General features: G+C 39.2%; 1 protein-coding gene and 1 long non-coding RNA gene across 2 annotated transcripts; both read left to right on the forward strand.

The window, feature by feature from the left end:
- Positions 1–1412: 1412 nt before the first annotated feature.
- On the forward strand, positions 1413–7373 carry LOC131343620 (uncharacterized). Its single transcript, XR_009203156.1, has 3 exons — positions 1413–1601; positions 4268–4333; positions 7116–7373. It is a non-coding gene; the product is annotated as an uncharacterized LOC131343620 (long non-coding RNA).
- Positions 7374–9342: 1969 nt separating this feature from the next.
- Positions 9343–18406, forward strand: paqr3a (progestin and adipoQ receptor family member IIIa). The gene is made up of 7 exons (XM_058374527.1): positions 9343–9535; positions 10026–10243; positions 13664–13826; positions 14541–14696; positions 16825–17022; positions 17179–17269; positions 17952–18406. Exons 2-7 carry the CDS (start codon positions 10056–10058, stop codon positions 18092–18094), a joined length of 939 nt encoding a protein of 312 aa, XP_058230510.1. The 5' UTR covers positions 9343–9535; positions 10026–10055; the 3' UTR covers positions 18095–18406.
- The last annotated feature ends 32 nt before the right edge of the window (positions 18407–18438 follow it).

Genomic DNA, 18438 nt, shown 5'->3' on the forward strand with positions numbered 1-18438 from the left:
AATCATCCCACAATGCTATCCATAGTCATTCCTTCTACTACAACAAGTCGTTCCTTCTAACTCAACAAGGAAGATCCATCACCTAAAACCCCAAACCATCCACCATCTTCAAAACATGCCGCAAACACAAACACAGGGCCTTGTCAATCCTCACTGCCTTTCTCTGAGTGACTACTCTGTCAAACACTCGACAGCTACCACATAAAAGCCTTTCAAGTGAAAGGATAGATTGCCCACAACATGGGCTATGATGCTTGAGGCTGAGCTATAGATCTGCAAATGTTTATGCTGTATGACATTTTGTGAGGTTTGAAGAGGCCTGAGGTCTAAAAGGTCACTGAATAAGTAAAACGTATTTGAAGATGTATGGAGCCTCAGCAAGAATTTACACCCAAAGGTTCTACAGTGCACATGGGCTGTCTGCTTGCATAAGGATAAACACTAGACATGACATATGTACAGTCTATGACAAAATATTAGCAAAATATGATTTCAAAGAAAAGGCCAAGGGATTTTTTTTTTCCCGTACTCACAGCTATGTAACATCTCTATTAGTGCTGGTGGCAATTACACATTTTCTTTATATGCTAATGAAGCTGTAGATTTAGTTGAGCTTGCAATAGTCAAACCAACCCCCAGAGACAGACAGACAGAGAGAGAGAGAGAGAGAGAGAGAGAGAGAGAGAGAGAGAGAGAGAGAGAGAGAGAGTACTCTGTATGCATTATGTCCACATTGACGTGTCAAGTGTTAGATTAACTGCCCCCTCAAGTTCCTTTTATTTCCCTGTTCCGGGGCAACGCTCATTTACATAAACAGATAATCCCTGATAAAAATTTCCATTAGACAAAGGTGAAATGGATCAATTTCCTCTGCCAAGATAAATCTTACGTTTTACACCGACAGGGTCATTACCCAGGCCACATTTCAGAAATAATGTATTTAAAAATCAGCCGATAGCAGCCATTTCCAGCTTTCCAATTACTTTTAAGAAAAGCTTATTCTGTGGACAATAAAGCACATTACGGCACAATATGATACAGTCCATAAAGATCATGGTGTTTGATGAGAGGTTAGAGAGAGCTCAGCATATTCAGCGGGGGGTGTCACAACCTCACCGTTATCACCAAAGCGTCTCCATGCAAATGTCCTTTTACACCCAGTCCAAATAGATTAACTGTCCTGTTAAAAAATAAACAGTTTTTATCCCTTTCTCTCATTTTTCCCACCTCCACTCGCCGTCCTTTTCAGGGATGATGAAAGGTTGTGGATTGACAGGGCCTGCAAGGTGATGCCACAGTGACGGAGAGAAGGAGAGAATGAAAATCTCATTAGTTCTCCCCTTCTAGCCTAGTTCACCCATTCACAGATCCCCCAGCCCTGACCTTGAGAAAGCACCACGCATCAAGGCGGACTTCTCCTTTCCCTTGTTTTCTAGCCTAAGGTAAGTCCCTTGTGCTGTCTTGGGTTTCTCTGAGAGCTGAACGTTCTTTAGAGAATTATAGTACTGGAGCCAGGTGCAAATATTGTCGAGGAGATCACTGTATTTGGACAAGAATGTCTCATAGCCAAATTGAATGGTGGAGTGTGTGGATTTAAACAGGTAACATTTATATTTTTTAATCTGTTCAGATGCTTTTAGCTCGAAAGCTGCAGTTATAACAGTGTACAGAGTAATAAAAGTGCTGGAAGGCTTACATTTCTACTAGAGGACCAGAAACAAATCCAAGAAGCAGCTGCCCATGATGTATAAAAATTAATAAGTTAATTATGTAGACATAATACTTCATTACAAAATGACAGCGGTTCATTCAGCAGTCAGCATTTCGCACCATAAAGAAAAGAAGATTTCAATATTTTAGAAGATTGTACAACTCTGTAATCACTTGTTTTATATAAGTTATAGTCTCTACCATGTGGATAAATCAGGCGCTCAAACCAAGAAGACAATATGCTTATATAGTTCTTCATTAAAATTAACAATGATTGTGTCATGAATATCACTCATTCAACTAGTTGTACCGATGGTCTTATACAGGCTGTACTTTAAAAGTCCTTGCAAAAAGTCTTGCAAAAGTCCTGTAAGTGCTGATACATCAACATGACACAAAAAAATGTAGATTTATAGGTTCAGGTTTAATGGCCGACTCTCTCCTTGTCTATCGGTCTTTTTTTTTGTCAGGTTTTTAATCCATCAGTCACTTTTGTCTTTTTATATCGTAATTAATATATTAATTTTTTGGGGGGGTGATCCCCATTCGACAATATCTTTACAATATTTATTAGTTTGAAAAACATATTTTAAGAGTGCAAAGGAAAGTGTGCAAGTATGTGAAGAGAGTAGAGGTGACAGAAGGAGCTGGTAACAGAAAGAGTTGTTATAGTACCATCTAGTGGATAACACACATTATGTACATCCTATTAACAAATAACAATAGGGCAAACAATATATATGCCTGGATAGATAGACAGAGAGACAGACAATGCTGTAAATTCTAAATTGACCTAAATACACAGTTATAATTAAAAAAAAAGCTTATTTTAACAAGCATTAACTGTCATTATTATTAAGATATTTATAGGAAAATAGTTTATAGACATTTATAACACTTGTTCATGGATGAATCGTTAAAAAGAAGGTCTTATGACACAAATTTCATGCCTGGCTTTACTTTTAAATGTAAGGAGTTATTGCTAGTGTTTGCTGTCCAGATTTACAAATAAGAATAATTATCAAATTATTATCATTATATGTCATCCAACCCTGAAGAATCGAAGACGTTTAGACCTTTCAATATAGCCCTGATTACATCTTACGCATGACTTGTAGACCCTTCATCTGCAGTAGGTTATATTTTATACTTCCATTACTACCCAGTCCTTACAAACCTCCTGTGCTTATCCAGGGGAAAAAGCAGATAATGGCTGCAGAGTGACATCTACAGGACAGATGACAGAACATGTCCTCATCCTCCTCTCTGCTTATAGTTATTTCAGTACATATTTTCCCATGAACACCACTATTTATCAGTCATATTTATAATGTGATTAAAAAATATATATATTGTGTATAATGTTTTTAAAGCTGTGTTTACATCATGCTACCGATTGCGTAATATTGTGTTTTATTTATGGGTGCCTTTCAAGACACTTATATTACAATGCAAAGAAAACATCTACTGTTCACTGAGATTTATTTGCTTCTAATTTGGAAAATAGGACCAGCTACATTTATTAGAAAACTCTGTGTCTATGTGTCTAGTGTCAAATGTGTTATTAATGTTATTACTACTAATACTCTAGTGCCAAGTATACTACTAATATTTTAATAGTAAATATACTTCTAATACTCTATTGCAAATTATGCTATTAATAGTTTAGCTCTAAATTTGCTACTAATACTCTAGTACTCTTACTACTAATACCTATGGACTTATTACACTACTAATACCTTAGTGCCACTTACACCTCTAATATTCTAGAGCTAGATATATTACTAATACTCTAGCACTTATTATACTACTAATATTCTAGTACTTATTATACTTCTAGTACTCTCGTACTCATTATATGACTAATACTTTAGTACTTACTATAATACTAATGCTCCAGCACTGATTATACTACTAAAACTTTACTGTCCATTATACCACTAATGCTCTAGAGCTAGTTATACTACTAATACTCTAGTACTCATTATATTACTAATACTTTAGTACTGTTTATACCCCTAATATTTTTGTGCCAGTTATACCACTAATATTCTAGAGCTAGTTATACAGTACTACTAATACTCTGGTGCCGATTATACTACTGACCCGTGTTAATTGAGGCAAGTTCTCGCTGCATAGTGCTAACTATTGGTCATAATCTTCCTGCTTCCTGGTTCTGAAAATTTAGTGACCATACATCTTGGTGGAAGGAAAAACAGGAATTTCGGTCTAAACAATATTATGAAGATTTTGGAAATCTGTACTGAATGTCTGTTGAATCACTGTGATCAAATAATGACCAATAAAATGCAGACTGAAGGACCTCACACACACTTCATTTTAAACTTAAATAAAACTTAGAATAATATTAGCTATAAAGTAACCATAAAGATCATTTTTACTTGCCTGAGGATTTCTCAGGGAATTAGATCATCCATTTTCAACTAGTTTCTGTGTTTTGGGATAAGATTACACATCCACTAAGAATCAAAGCAAAAAGAAAATTCATTCATTCTTTAATTCATAAAACATGTTTTATGATGGTTGTTGTTTTTAGGAATCTGCCGCTGAAGAGGAAATCCACACTGGATGGGACCCAAATTTCATCAAATCAGTTCAGATGGTATTTTACTGTCCTATTGTCACAGAGATTATAAAAAAATAAATAAATAAATAAAAATAAGCCAAAAAAACTGCCTTTGTTATTTTGCATCAAGACTATTGTTTGACCTCCTGCTGCTATGCTAGGCTAAGAAAGCAGCGTCAGAGCAGAACATATCCTCCAGCTCCTGATCTGCCCTAACGTGTCAGCCGTCCCAAAAATAAACCTGTGACCAGACTCCAGACACCAAACAAACAAAAGCATTCAGATCGAGTAAACAGCAAGCCAAGCTACTCGCGCCTTGAAGCCTCTCTCTGTCCTCCATATCGTAGCGATCAGACAGTAGGGAATGGGATCGGCCATGACACCCATCCTATTGGAGCGTCTCATGACGATGAGCCAGACTTCGGAACAAGTTGCAATGAAACCGTTGACACAACCTTTGCGCAAACTGAGGCTCGGCCACAGCAGATGTCTCATGGCGGAGATTATAAATAAAGCTGACGAGAGTTTGGGGGGATGGTGGTGGCTACTGCCAGGCTGGACAGCTTTTTTTGTGGTGTTTCTCAGCATGACTTTATGCTGCTCTCTGCTGTGTCTGGAGGTGGCCTTGCAGAGGTTGCTGTCATGACATGGAGGGATTCCTTATCATAATCAGAACCAAAGGATTTTTACAAAGTAGCTTGGACTAAAAGGGTAAATGTCGGAGGGGGGTATAATGTATCAGGATGTAGCGTTCATGAATAAAGTTTAGCTGAGAAACAAGTAGCTTTTTAATTGACAGGACTAGTTTTAACTTTTAAACAATTACGCGTAAACCATTTTATCTGGTTATCTATTTGTGATGTACCAAATACAAATATATTATCTGGAATTAATATATTCAAATAGAGATATAAATAGACACACATGGTTGTTGTTGTGTTTTTACAGGGGTACTGCTTGAGAGAAGATGTATACTTATATGAGGGTCAGGTATGAAGTTCACAGGACCAAGAAAGACCAAATTCATTCACAGTATGCACTTGTTCATCCTTAGGGTGTTTTACACACCTATAGGATCATTTCTGGACAATCGCTAGGATTTCGGATCACTAGATTACAGTACTGTAAATTAGGCCAATTAAATTATTGTGTTTACATTAAGAGAAATAGAGTCAATTCGAATTGTTAGAAAATAGTTCAGGAAGGTACAAAAACTGTATGAGTAGGATTACATCTGTAGATGTAAAACTGTGATCAGGTATAGACTTGAGTGATGTAGCTTAAGCTTAATTCACAAACCATGCTTCCTCTACCTCTAGGGTTTTCCAGTGTTTCTTTTAAACCCTCTGATTCAGGACACATCCACAATATATGGATATAAACTGATAGAGCTAGTGGTATTGTGTATACCTGCTTGCATGCATGGTGTTATGTTGTTATGATGGCGTCATGAGGTGATTAATAATAGTATACTAGATCATTATCATGTACAGTTTCCACTAGAAGGTTAGCTGTTCTCTTTGAGTTCTCAATCATGATTTGAAACTGTTAACCACACCGACATGTTTCTAGACTGATCCTCAGGCCAAAGACACTGGAAGAAAAATTGTGATAGCACTCTGTAGCTGCCATGATGGAACTGCCTGAGTTGGGCAAATTGTCTTGGCAGAGCATTTGACAGCCTGTTGAAGAGCAATGTGCTGAAAGGTGAATTAGGAGTGTTAATGAAGAACACACTCCCACTTGAGAAGGCAATTATCTTGGGTGTAAAAGCTGAGGGAAGGCTATGTGTGATTTTGCCTATGAGGTGGATCATAGGCACTTCCACCTGAGACATTTGTGGAATAAATATATCTTGGTAGAAACCTGTGTTGACTGAAGACTCTCAATTCAGAGGTTTGTAATCGCACGAGACAGGGGTGATGGGGTGATACTGTCCTGTGTGTTGCTTGTTACTAGTTATAACCACCTTTGTGGAAAAGAACATACAGGATATTTCTTTCGATGTTTATGTTTTATGCTGTGGGTACAGTGTAGTTCAGACTGAAAGTATCCCTCAATGCTTTCTAGGACAGATTTCAGGCATACACAAATATCTCCCTGTACAATTTGCACAATAGCACTCAAACCCTTCACCACAGTGAAGGATTCTACTTCTTTTACATATAATATATGTCCAAAAAAATGTTGTAAACTATGTCTTAATGAATCTCACACTGTGCATAGGGCACTGTCATGCTGGAACAGGTCTGTGCCTCTTAATGCAAAAGCATACAAAGACATTCTAGACACTTGTGTATTGTCAGATGTCCACATACTTTTGGCTATATGGTGTAACCATTAGAGTGACTGTGAATCTTTATTCTTTGGGATCTTGGGCAGGAGATGGGAATACAGGACACCAGTCCATTAGAGTCACTAAGCACACACACTCTCACCTTGCTTGGAAGGAAACTGAAAGCAAGAAGAAATCTCATGATGACACTCACTCTAGTCTTTTAAGAAGCTTACTCCAGTCATATAAGAAGCTTACTGCTTTCCCCTAAGGACTTTACTTGAGAAAATCAAATCACAAATTCATTAAATCTAGAGCATATTTGCTGATAATTGCTTGTGATACTGTTGCAGGGCCTTAACTGAAAAATTCCCTGGAATAATCAGATGCACCATTTCGGTGGGAATTGTGTAGAAAGGACCGTTAAACCTGAGCACAGGACAGGTTTTATATCTGTATTTGGTGTGCAGTTCTTGCCAGTTGGCAATATAACATCACGAAATGTATTTGATTTATGTATTGTGTTTATTTGTTCTGTCCCAGAGCGTTGAGAACATTGTTGAGCATGCGGATAGACATCCAAAAGAAGCAGAGAAAACTTGCACCACAGTAGAGTGTGAAGTCATTAAGTGGTAAGCAATTGTTTCATGTCAGTTAACAAAAGATAAATTGGTCCTGTTCTGGCCCTTTTCCTGCCGCAATTAAAAGAATAGTACAGAAAAAGGTTTTTTTTGTCTGTGAGAGCCAAATTTATGACCATCTCCCTGTGGTAGGAAGTTATGCAATACAAGTACTGTAATGTTCCACCTAAATGCAATTTTTGTATATTTTTCTTGGCTTGGTTATTTGGACATTTTAAGAACTTTCAACTACTCACATTTTACTGTTTTTGCACTATATTTGAACGTAGCTTTTTAAACAAAACCTTATTAGGCTGTAGAGTGAAATCAAAGAATGTGAAATAAAGGAACTTTCACTACAACATTAAGGTTTTTTGCTAGCTGGTCAAAGGAAAGCCACATTCATTAATGTACGGGTTGCTTGTGCAGTATACTTATCACAGTCATTTATTCATCATAAAGCAATGGCTTTATCCTGGTACGAGTTGGTTTAAATTGAATCATTTGTTTATATTTTGCTGTTTGTTAAAATATCACAGGCAGATATGATCAAGAACTGGCTAAAATAAATTGTCCCTAGTGGTGAATGCTGTGTATGCATCATGACCTATGATGAACTGGCATCCCATCCAGGATGTACTTCCACCCTTCATGCTGAGCACTTCAGGAACAGGCTGCTGATCCACAGGATGTTACTGCAGCTGAGTGAGAAACTATATAGACATGAACTAATCATTAATGGCTAAGCATTAATGCCAATTAGTCATGTTAGCTGTTTATCTGGAACTTTCACAACCTTCAATGTAATATCCCTGCTTTAGAATATGAGAGGTAATGAGCAAGAACTGAAATACAATCATAAATAGATTATAGTCAATTATAGTTTATTATAAATAAATAATTATCAATTATATTTGATTATACATGTATTATTATTATTATTTTTATTATTATTATTATTATTATTATTATTATTATTAAAATCTACAAAATACAGATTGTATTTTACAATTGTAGACCGTAGACCTACCCCGCATTTGGAGCACATATTTATCAGAGGCTACTAAATCTATCATCACAGTTTCAGTGGTATGGTCAAATGTTGGAACACTCTATTAAGAATTCAGTAATCCACATCATATGGTATCACATTTTATTGTTAGAAGAGCCATAGCAAACTATGTCTTCATGGTTTTGTGCACGGGGCATTGTCATGCTATAACATGTTTAAGCTTCTTAGATACAGTGAAGGAGAATTGCTGTTAAAGACATCTTATACAATTGTGGGCTTCCAGCATTGTGGCAACAGTTTAAGGAAGCCACACTGATCCGGCATAACATTATGAGCACTGAGAGGTTTAGTGAATAACACTGATTATCCCCTCATCATGGCCCCTGTTAGTGGGTGGGATAAATTAGGCAGCAAGTGAACATTTTGTCCTCAGTGTTGATGTGTTAGAAGCAGGAAAAATGGGCAAGTGTAAGGAATTGAGTGAGTTTGACAAGGGCCAAAATGTGACGGCTACACGACTGGATCAGAGCATCTCCAAATCTGCAGCTCTTGTGGGGTGTTCCCAGTCTGCAGTGGTCAGTATCTATCAAAAGTGGTCCAAGGAAAGAAAAGTGGTGAACGGGTGACAGGGTCATGAGTGACCAAGGCTCATTGATGCACGTGGGAAGCGAAGGCTGGCCCGTGTGATCCGATCCATCAGACCAGCTACTGTTGCTCAAACTGCTGAAGACGTTAATGCTGGTTCTGATAAAAAAGGTGTCAGAATACACAGTGCATGACAGGATCAGGGTTGTTTTGGCAGCAAAAGGACGACCAACACAATATTAAGCAGGTGGTCACCGTGTATATAGGTGTGATGGCCAGGTGTCCGCATACTTTTGCACATGTATGATGTTGAAGCCATTGGTGTTCACTATTCCAGCTCCCAGAATAGTGGAGGTAATTATAACAGCAAATGAGGGACTAGATCTGATACGAGATGTTCAGCAAGCACATATGGGTGTGATAGTCACGTGTCCACAAACATTTGGTCATAAAAAAATAATAATAATAATAACAGTTTACTTTATGCACAAAAAAAAATGAAATTATAGAGCAGTTGTGTTCATTCATTCAGTGTATTCTGTGTATAGTCACATCCAGGTCAGTGGTTTAGCCTGCTCTACTCTCCCACAGCTGAGTTAGCTCTTTAGCTAGCGACTTCACAGCTGAATTGCGGGCAATGTTCAGATTAGCTACCGGTAAGGGTAGGGGTTAGGTCGGTATTAATGAGCTACGCGCTGATATTTACACATGGACTTGCTTGGTACAAACATTTAGATAATTCAGTGGTAAGTAAACAAATGATAAAAAGCGAGCATGTTTTGTTTTCTGTCAACAAAAACCTTGCCCTCCTCAAATGCTAGCTCTCGCTAATTAGCAAGCTAGTACAGCGGTTTACTGGTTATAGTGTTGGATTAACCCTGTAAACTGAGTGTTTACCTTAGACAATAGATAAACTCGTGTTTGTGTTTATTTCCTAAAAATGTTAAGACACACTAGCGTTAGCTCACTTAGCATTACAAGACACTAGCCGTAAATGAGAAGGAGGATTTTATTGATGCCTTAGCAAACACGACATATCTGGTCTGGGTTTTAATGTTAGTTATAACCATTAACCATTCCGGGTTTGTGAGTAGTTGTTATCCTGTTAAGTCAGAGCACTATAAATAAATAAATGCTCGGTAGGGATTGTACCTAGTTATGCTAGCTCTACGTTAACTAGCTGTCTACGTCTAAATCATATGGACTGTCTAATCTAAACTTAAACATGTGTTCCAGCTCCATGTAGAGTAACCGTGTTTATACAAGATGCCTTCGGCGAAAGTGCTGAAGAATACCCAGTACATAGAGCTGGGCAGTTATCAGTACTGGCCTGTCCTTGTGCCCAGAGGAATCAGACTGTACACTTATGAGCAAGTACCAGGCTTTCTGAGGGAAAATCCATACATCACTGACGGCTACAGAGCTTACCTCACCTCTAGGCTGTGTATTAAAAGGTAAGTGATCAGATACTGCTCTATATTATGTGTCCATGTATTTATTCATTCATTTTGAGGGCCAGGGTGGTGTTAGATCATTCACGACTAAAGGGAAATGTAGTGTAGGCACTTCCCAGCTTGTTATGAGTGGAAACTTGAGAGCCTGGAAGAACACACACACAAGGAGAACATGGAATAACACTGATGATCTCCTCATCATGGCCCCTGTTAGTGGGTGGGATATATTAGGCAGCAAGTCCTCAAAGTTGATGTGTTAGAAGCAGGAAAAATGGGCAAGCGTGATTGACGACTGGATTTCCAAAACGCCGGCTCTTGTGGGGTGTTCCCGGTCTGCAGTGGTCAGTATCTATCAAAAGTGGTCCAAGGAAGGTAAAAGTGGTAAACGGGTGACAGGGTCATGGCTCATTGACGCATGTGGGAAGCGAAGGCTGGCCCGTGAGATCCGATCCATCAGACCAGCTACTGTTGCTCAAATTGCTGAAGAAGTTAATGCTGGATCTGATAGAAAGATGTCAGAAGAACTGCACAGTGAAAGGAGAACATGGACGTAACCTGAGCTCCAGAGCTGTGAGTACGGACAGTGTCGCTTCGATTTAGGCAGTACCTCAAATATGATGAATAATATTTCAAGTCACACACCCTAAAGAAATAAGTTGAACAGAGAAGGTAACACAGACATGACCCCCATCTTCTGAAATAATTTATACGTTATTTTTTTTATACAAAGTTTAAACATCAAGTAATACCTTCTAGAGAGTTTTACCACCATTATAATTTTTTGTCTACCTTCAGCACCGCTTTTTAGGACATACATATGTGTTATATTTAATAGATGACTTACAAGGAGCATCAAAAATAACACGTAGGAGAGATTATTGTGAGGGACCTCCAGCCAATCTCAGTTGTAGAAGACTGGTTTTATTGTATTCGTCAATAATCTTGATCCACATTATCAAAACCCTAGTGTCAAACAGTTGCAAAATGTATGCTGGCTGTAAAGGCAAAGTCATGGCAAAATTGCAACATGCAAACCATGTGATCATGACGGACATGTCGACCTCAAGGTCCACAGAAACATATTTGACTGCACTGTCATTTTATTGACAACTGGCAGTTGCACAGAACATAGCTGACAATATTAGTGTGGAGCTGAAAAGAATGCACTATATTGCCAAAAGTTTTGGAACACCCCTCCAAATCATTGAATTCAGGGGTTGGGCTTGACCCATTAGATCCAGTGAAAGGAAATCTTAATGCTTCAGCATACCAAGACATTTTAGACAACTTTGGGAACAGTTTAGGGATGGCCCGTTCCTGTTTCACCAGTGCACAAAGCAAGATCCATTAAGTTTGGGGTTGAGGAACTTGACTGACCTGCACAGAGTCCTGACCTCAACCTCATAGAACACCTTTGGGATGAATTTGAGCGGAGACTGCGAGCCAGGTCAAAACTGGGATGTCTGCCTTTACATGCACATGAATGTAATATGGTGTTGGCCCGCCCTTTGCAGCTAGGAGTTTAGGAGTGTGTTTATTGGCATTTTTGACCATTCCTCTAGAAGTGCATTTGTGAGGTCAGGCACTGATGTTGGACGAAAAGGCCTGACTCGCAGTCTCCGTGCTAATTCATTTTGTCCCAAAACGTTTGGCAATATAGTGTTTCTGAATAAAAGGACAAATCAGAAGTCACCTGCAATTATCACAGACACTGATGCTACAATGGGCATGGTTTCTGCACTGCATAAGTGCGGCATATTTTGACCACAGTTTCAACTTGTGGTCAAAGATGCACTCTATATGCATTCATAAACCACAGAGAAGCTGGAACAGATACAAAAGCAACTGAAGGCGGCAGAACATAAACTGATCCATTCAGCGGAGACCAGATGGAATTCAGTTTTCTACACGTTGAAGAGGTTACATGAACAAAAGGAAGCAGTTACCACAGCCCTCTGTGTGTTTGGGAAGAGTGACGTACGCTCTACAAAGAGCTGTCTGTTATTCACCTGGTCCCTGTTATGAGACCTTTTAAATGGACACCATGCACTCTATCAGCTGAAAAACATTCTTCTGTCTCAAAGGTCATTCCCTTTGTGTCACTGCTTCTTACAGCATCAGTTGTCAGTGAGCGTCAAGGTTGTACAGGATGTCCACATTAGAGTTAAGTTTTGCACCACCTCTAGAAGCATCCTAAAGATCTGTGTTAAACTCTCATTAGTGACCCCTCCAACTACCCCATATTCCTATTGCTTCAGACAGAGCTAATGGAGATGTTCAGAGTTTGACAACAAAGCCACAACATCAATCCACAAGCACTGGTACAATAATTGAAATGTTGGTCTATGGAAAGGAAACAGTAATTTCCTGCAACATGATTTTTGTATTATGTAACGTATCTGTAATATCGGTAACACAATCTGTACAATTTGCAGCCCAATTTCGCTGTTGCTAACAAAAATGTATGGTTATGGGGTGAAATTAGGGGTCTTTAAAAAGTGACTTGTGGATGATTTAGTGTCATTTCGACAGTGGACAGTGTTCTGGCTATGTCACTGAATCTTGGTGTTGGAGCGCTGCTATGACGCTCATTCAGAAAACACCAACTGGAGCATGGCAAAATATGCAAAACTACTAATAACAACTAAAATATTCACAGCATAAACTTGGTTGGTAAATTAGGTTGGTAATCATATCGAATCTGATCATTAGTGTTTAAAGGTTTTAAACCCTGCTACCAAAACTCTGTATTGGATTGGTGTGTATATATAAATAAACAGGTCGGCAAACTAGTGCTGGTGAGGTACATACACTGACCAGGCATAACATTATGACTGCCTCCCTAATATCGTGTTGGTCCGACTTTTGCTGCCAAAACAGTCCTGAACCTTCAAGGTATGGACTCCACTATATCCCTGAAGGTGTGCTGTGGTATCTGGCACCAAGATGTTAGCAGCAGGTGCTTTGAGTCCTGTACATTGAGTTGGGGCCACCATGGGATACTAGGAAAACTTAAAGGATACTTTTGACAGATACTGACCACTGCAGACCGGGAACACCCCACGAGAGCTGCAGTTTTGGAGATGCTCTGATCCAGTCATCTAGCCATCACAATTCGGCCCTTCATCAAACTCACTCAAATCCTTATTCTTGCCCATTTTTTTTGCTTCTAACACATCAAAATGTTCACTTGCTGCCTGATATATCCCACCCACTAACAGGTCCCATGATAATATAAGATATAAGATAAGATAGACTCCAAAAGGAAATTCTTGATGAGGAGATCATCAGTGTTATTCACTTTACCTGTTAGTAGTCAATGTTATGCCTGATTAGTGTAAATGGCTTGACCCTGTCCAAATTAAATGTGCAGTTTTGCAGCTTCCTCCAGCTGTACTGACAATCCTGTTCTCTTTCTAGTCTTTTCATCCTTTCCAATGAGACTGTGAACATCTGGAGTCACCTGCTGGGGTTTTTCCTGTTCTTCTCACTGGGAGTTTATGACATGGTAGCTGTGCTGCCTATGATCGGAGCCTCCAGGGAGGATTACGTCATCTACTCTATAAGCCTCTTCTGCTACCAGGTGTGATTTATTATCTTGTTTACATTCACTCTGTGATCAATACATTTAGAAGTATTTCCTAAAACAGCAAAGAGTAATTTTTCTGCAATAATGGCTATAATATAATATAATATAATATAATATAATATAATATAATATAATATAATATAATATAATATAATATAATATAATATAATATAATATAATATAATATAATATAATATAATATAATATAATATAATACGTTTAATTCAAGTATCTCAGAATTTCTACTTTCAGTATGTCAAGTATGTTATGGCCAAGTAGCACAACATTTTGTTTTCAATTTATCACCTTTTGAAGTCGGCTAATCTAATGCCTGTATTTGTTAGCGTGCCACACTTCTATTTTCAGTTGTCGAGATGCCTCCTAGTTTGGCAGTTACACTCTCAGGCATAAGGATGTAGCTTAGAGACTCTGCTAATTCCCAGAACATACACTTTGAACATCATGCCAGAATAATCAGAGGGAGAAAGAAAAAAAAAAAAAAACCCATCAGTATGCGTATGCTAGGTAGGCTTAAGATAATCGCATAATTGAATGACCTCAGAAAATGCAGAACTGTGGGCGAACCATATTGAAGTGAATATCACAATTGGGTGGGCGCTTGTTTGAAAACATGAAATTGGCCTGTTGAATATCTTTATTTTTATAAGTGGCCTGCATGGGCATAAACATGGGCTCTGGTTTGTTTAGGTGTGCATGCTGTGCTCAGTGGGATATCACCTGTTCTGCTGTCATCGCTCGGAAAAAACCAGCCGGCGCTGGATGGCACTGGACTATGCGGGGATTTCTATCGGAACGTTGGGATGCTACGTACCAGGTGTCTTCTACGCCTTCTACTGCAATAACGTACGTATCATAATGTACACTACCAGTCAAAAGTTTGGACACATCTTCTAATTCCATGGTCTTTCCTGATGTTTATTTCTTTCTACATTGTAAAACAATGCTGAAGGCGGCCGAAATACACAATAATGTCCTTTGAACAGTTGATATTGAGATATGTCTGCTACTGATGCTCTGTAAAGCCTTCATAACGGCTCTAATCTGAGGTGCTGTTAATTGGTGATTTCTGAGGCTGGTCACTCTAAATGAACTTCTCCTCTGCAGCAGAGGTCAGTTTTGGTCTTGCTTTACTGGGATGGTCTTCATGTGAGCCAGTTTCATCATGGTGCTTGATGGGTTTTGCAAATGCACTTGACAATACTGTTCTTGCAAGAACTATTCCAGAACACCTGACCTTCGTGTCTTAAAATAACAACTGACTGTTGTTTGTTGTCGTTACATATGGATTACTTAAGTCCATGTGTGTTATTTCATAGTTTTGAAATCTCCAGTATTGTTCTAGAATGTACAAAATAAATCCCTAAACAAAAAACACTGAATTAAAAGGTGTGTCCAAACTTTTGACTGGTAGTGTGTATGTAATGTATGTATGTATGTATATATAATATACTTTTTTTTTTTTGCAGCCCTGATTATCATCACTTACACTATGACTTGTCTCATTGACAGTTTATTGTTCAAGTCCCTTTGACTCTTGAGCAAGTCACTTAACCCTTTACAGGCTCAGCTATTTTTTTAAGCATTGCATGCCGCTTTACCTGCAAGTCAAAATGTAATCAGATGAATTTCTCTTCATTGTCTAACCGGCCTGCAAACAGGGTGCTACTGCGAAGTTCCTTTCAGTCATTAGCATTTAGCTGGAATCCAATTCACACAGAAGTAAACTGTCCCATGTGAGTGACATGAAAAGATGAGTGTTTACACTGTGCCTGCGGTGTGTGTGCGTATGTGTGTGTATGTGGGGTGAGATTCAGACTGGGGTAGATTAATTAGTTGGCCTGAGAAGCATCGTCCCAAAGCGGTGTGGTAGCAGATGGTCGGCCTGCTTTTGTTGTGGGCATACGGTACCTGTGCAACAGATACAGAGCAAAAGTTCACACGTTTGTGTAGAAAAACACGCGTGTGTGATGCTGTATACGGTTTTTACGTTTCGCAATGGTTTCTCACAGCTAAGTTTACAGCAGAGCAATAGTGTAAACGTAGTGGTTGTATAGATGATGTGTGTAATATCTGCTATGTTAGTCGCATTAAATTCTTCTTTCGAGTTTCTCCTATAAAGTACTACTTGACTAAACAGATTTGGCTGTGAACAGAGTATCCTTTGTCTCGAGCAAGCGACGAGCAGAGCTTTTAGAGAAACTTGGATCTTGAACATCCTGAGCAGGCTGCTCACTCTCGTCCTCCCACCCCCCAACTCCCACTTGCTCTTTGCGGTGGGCCGCGCGATTGGCCACGCCGCTCTGCACGCGCACACACACGGCACACTCCCTCCCCCCACATATTGGAAGTGCTGGCTTATTGTGCCCCAGAATGCGGCGGAAATCTGCTCCAGCCCAAAGCAGATGGCCATGTTCGAGGACCCGCTCTGTCACTCCTGTTCCCCACCATATGACATTCACACACGTGGGTGAGCCATCTCCACTCTACCCCTGCCAAGTGTTTAGCTCTGCTTTTTGGGTGACTACTCAATCAGCCAAGTCCCCCAAGAGAAAGAGAGACTGTTCTCTCTCTCCCTCTCTAGCATTTTCTCACAATCATTTTCTCTCTCCGGCAATCAAGGAAGTTTATTTAGGCTGTAGTCCTGTGCTGTACGTCCAAAAGGAAGTTTATTCAGGCCTGGATGGATGGAAACGTTCTTATTAAATTAGTTGAACTTCTAATGGAAGTAATTTAGCATTAACAGCCTAATATGCTCGTTTGCCATGGCGTAGGTGTCCGTAACGGTCAGCAGTTTGGACAGTGTTCTGTTCAACACATTTAGTGTTCACCCAGTAACATGGTCCTTGAAATGCTGTAAGACATTTGATTCTTTGCCACTGTGTGTCTATACTGTACAGTAGTCCTGTGTGTGGTCTGTTTGTCATTTGTTTATTTATTTTTCCCCATTTTCTGTTTCTCTCATGTTTTTCAGTACTGGCGGCAGGTGTATTTGGTTATGGTTCTGGCAATGACACTAGCGGAGTTTTTTGCCCAGATACACCCCCTTTACTTGACAAAGAAGTGGCAGAAGCTGCGCTCAGTCATCTTCTGCTCTGTAGTGGCCTACGGCCTCATCCCTACCATCCACTGGATCTGGCTTAGTGGAGGTTTCAGCTCAGAAATAGTGCAGGTACGTGTAAGCAGTAGCAGCAGCAGGGGTGCCAATACTTTCTGAATTTCTTTATTGACATTCTAGAATTTACTTACAAGGAATTTTTTTATCAAGAGTTTTCCTGACTACACAGCATTTCATTAATAATATATAATTCATGTTTTTGTTTTCCAGGACTTTATTCCCAGAGTGCTTGTAATGTATTTGCTTGCTGTAGTTGCCTTCATCTTTTATGTCTCTAAAGTTCCAGAGCGCTACTTTCCAGGTGAGAGACATTTATTTATTGAGAAGTTAAATAGTTTGTAAAGTTCAATAATTTGAGATGTGGTAGCTTAGTGGTTAAGGTGTTAGATTACTGATCAGAAGGTTGTGAGTTTGAATCCCAGGTCCATCAAGCTGCCACTGCTGGGCCCCTGAGCAAGGCCCCTTAACCCTGAATTGCTCAGTTGTATAAAATGAGATAAAAATGTAAGAAATGTAAATGTTACCACCCCGAATTTCATAATCTTCTTAACACATCCCAAAATTCCTTTAACCACAGCAATGTCCTCAAGATTACAACGTTTTATTTTGTTAATGAACATCATGTAGTTTTTAGCTGTTTATTTTCAGCTACTGTATAAAGTCTCCTGTGTTGGTGTTAATAAGATCAGTTGAAAAAAGTGCAAACTCCCTTGTGTCCTTCGGGTGGCAGAAAACTTCCTGACTGCTAGAGACTTGTTACGAAATATTAAATAAATTTCTGTTAGAGAAAATGCTGTGACATTCAGCAAAAAGTGCACTGTGATGATGAGTGGGATAATATTGGTCAGCTATCTACAATCTACAAATGATCTGTTTTTAAGCTTTCTATCTGAGCTTACAGAGGACACGAGGCCAAAGTTACAACACAAGCTTGAACCGAGGACAGTGATATTTGACAGACTGTGATGTTTTATTTCCTGCAGGTCAGCTGAACTACATCGGCTCCAGCCACCAGATCTGGCACGTATTGGTGGTGCTCATGTTTCACTGGTGGCATCAGTCTGCACTGTCTATCACTAACTACAGACACACACACCCCTGCCCTGTCTACCTCCAGCACGCTTAGGGCAGAACGATCAGCTCTGAGAAAGCACTAGAACTGGAATATAAAATCACAAGAGAGGGACTTTGTTTAACGCACAGCTTTTTGCCAAGTGATTGTATTTCAGGTGAGCTTAATTATCACTCCATTGCTAAAAAGCTAAATCATGACTACAGGCCATTTTGATCACTATGAGGGTATAATGGTGAATCTGGAATGGGTTACGTTTCTTTTGTAAATCTAGTAGAAGTGCCTAGGGATTACATCCGATGTGCTTCAGATTTAAAGTGCGGCACAGGACCATGCACTACTGTAGACGACGAGATAGGAAGTACTTTTACAAAAAGACAACCATGTTTCATGCCTGT

This window comes from Hemibagrus wyckioides, linkage group LG22 (genome assembly GCF_019097595.1).
Source record: "Hemibagrus wyckioides isolate EC202008001 linkage group LG22, SWU_Hwy_1.0, whole genome shotgun sequence".
Lineage (NCBI taxonomy): Eukaryota > Metazoa > Chordata > Actinopteri > Siluriformes > Bagridae > Hemibagrus > Hemibagrus wyckioides.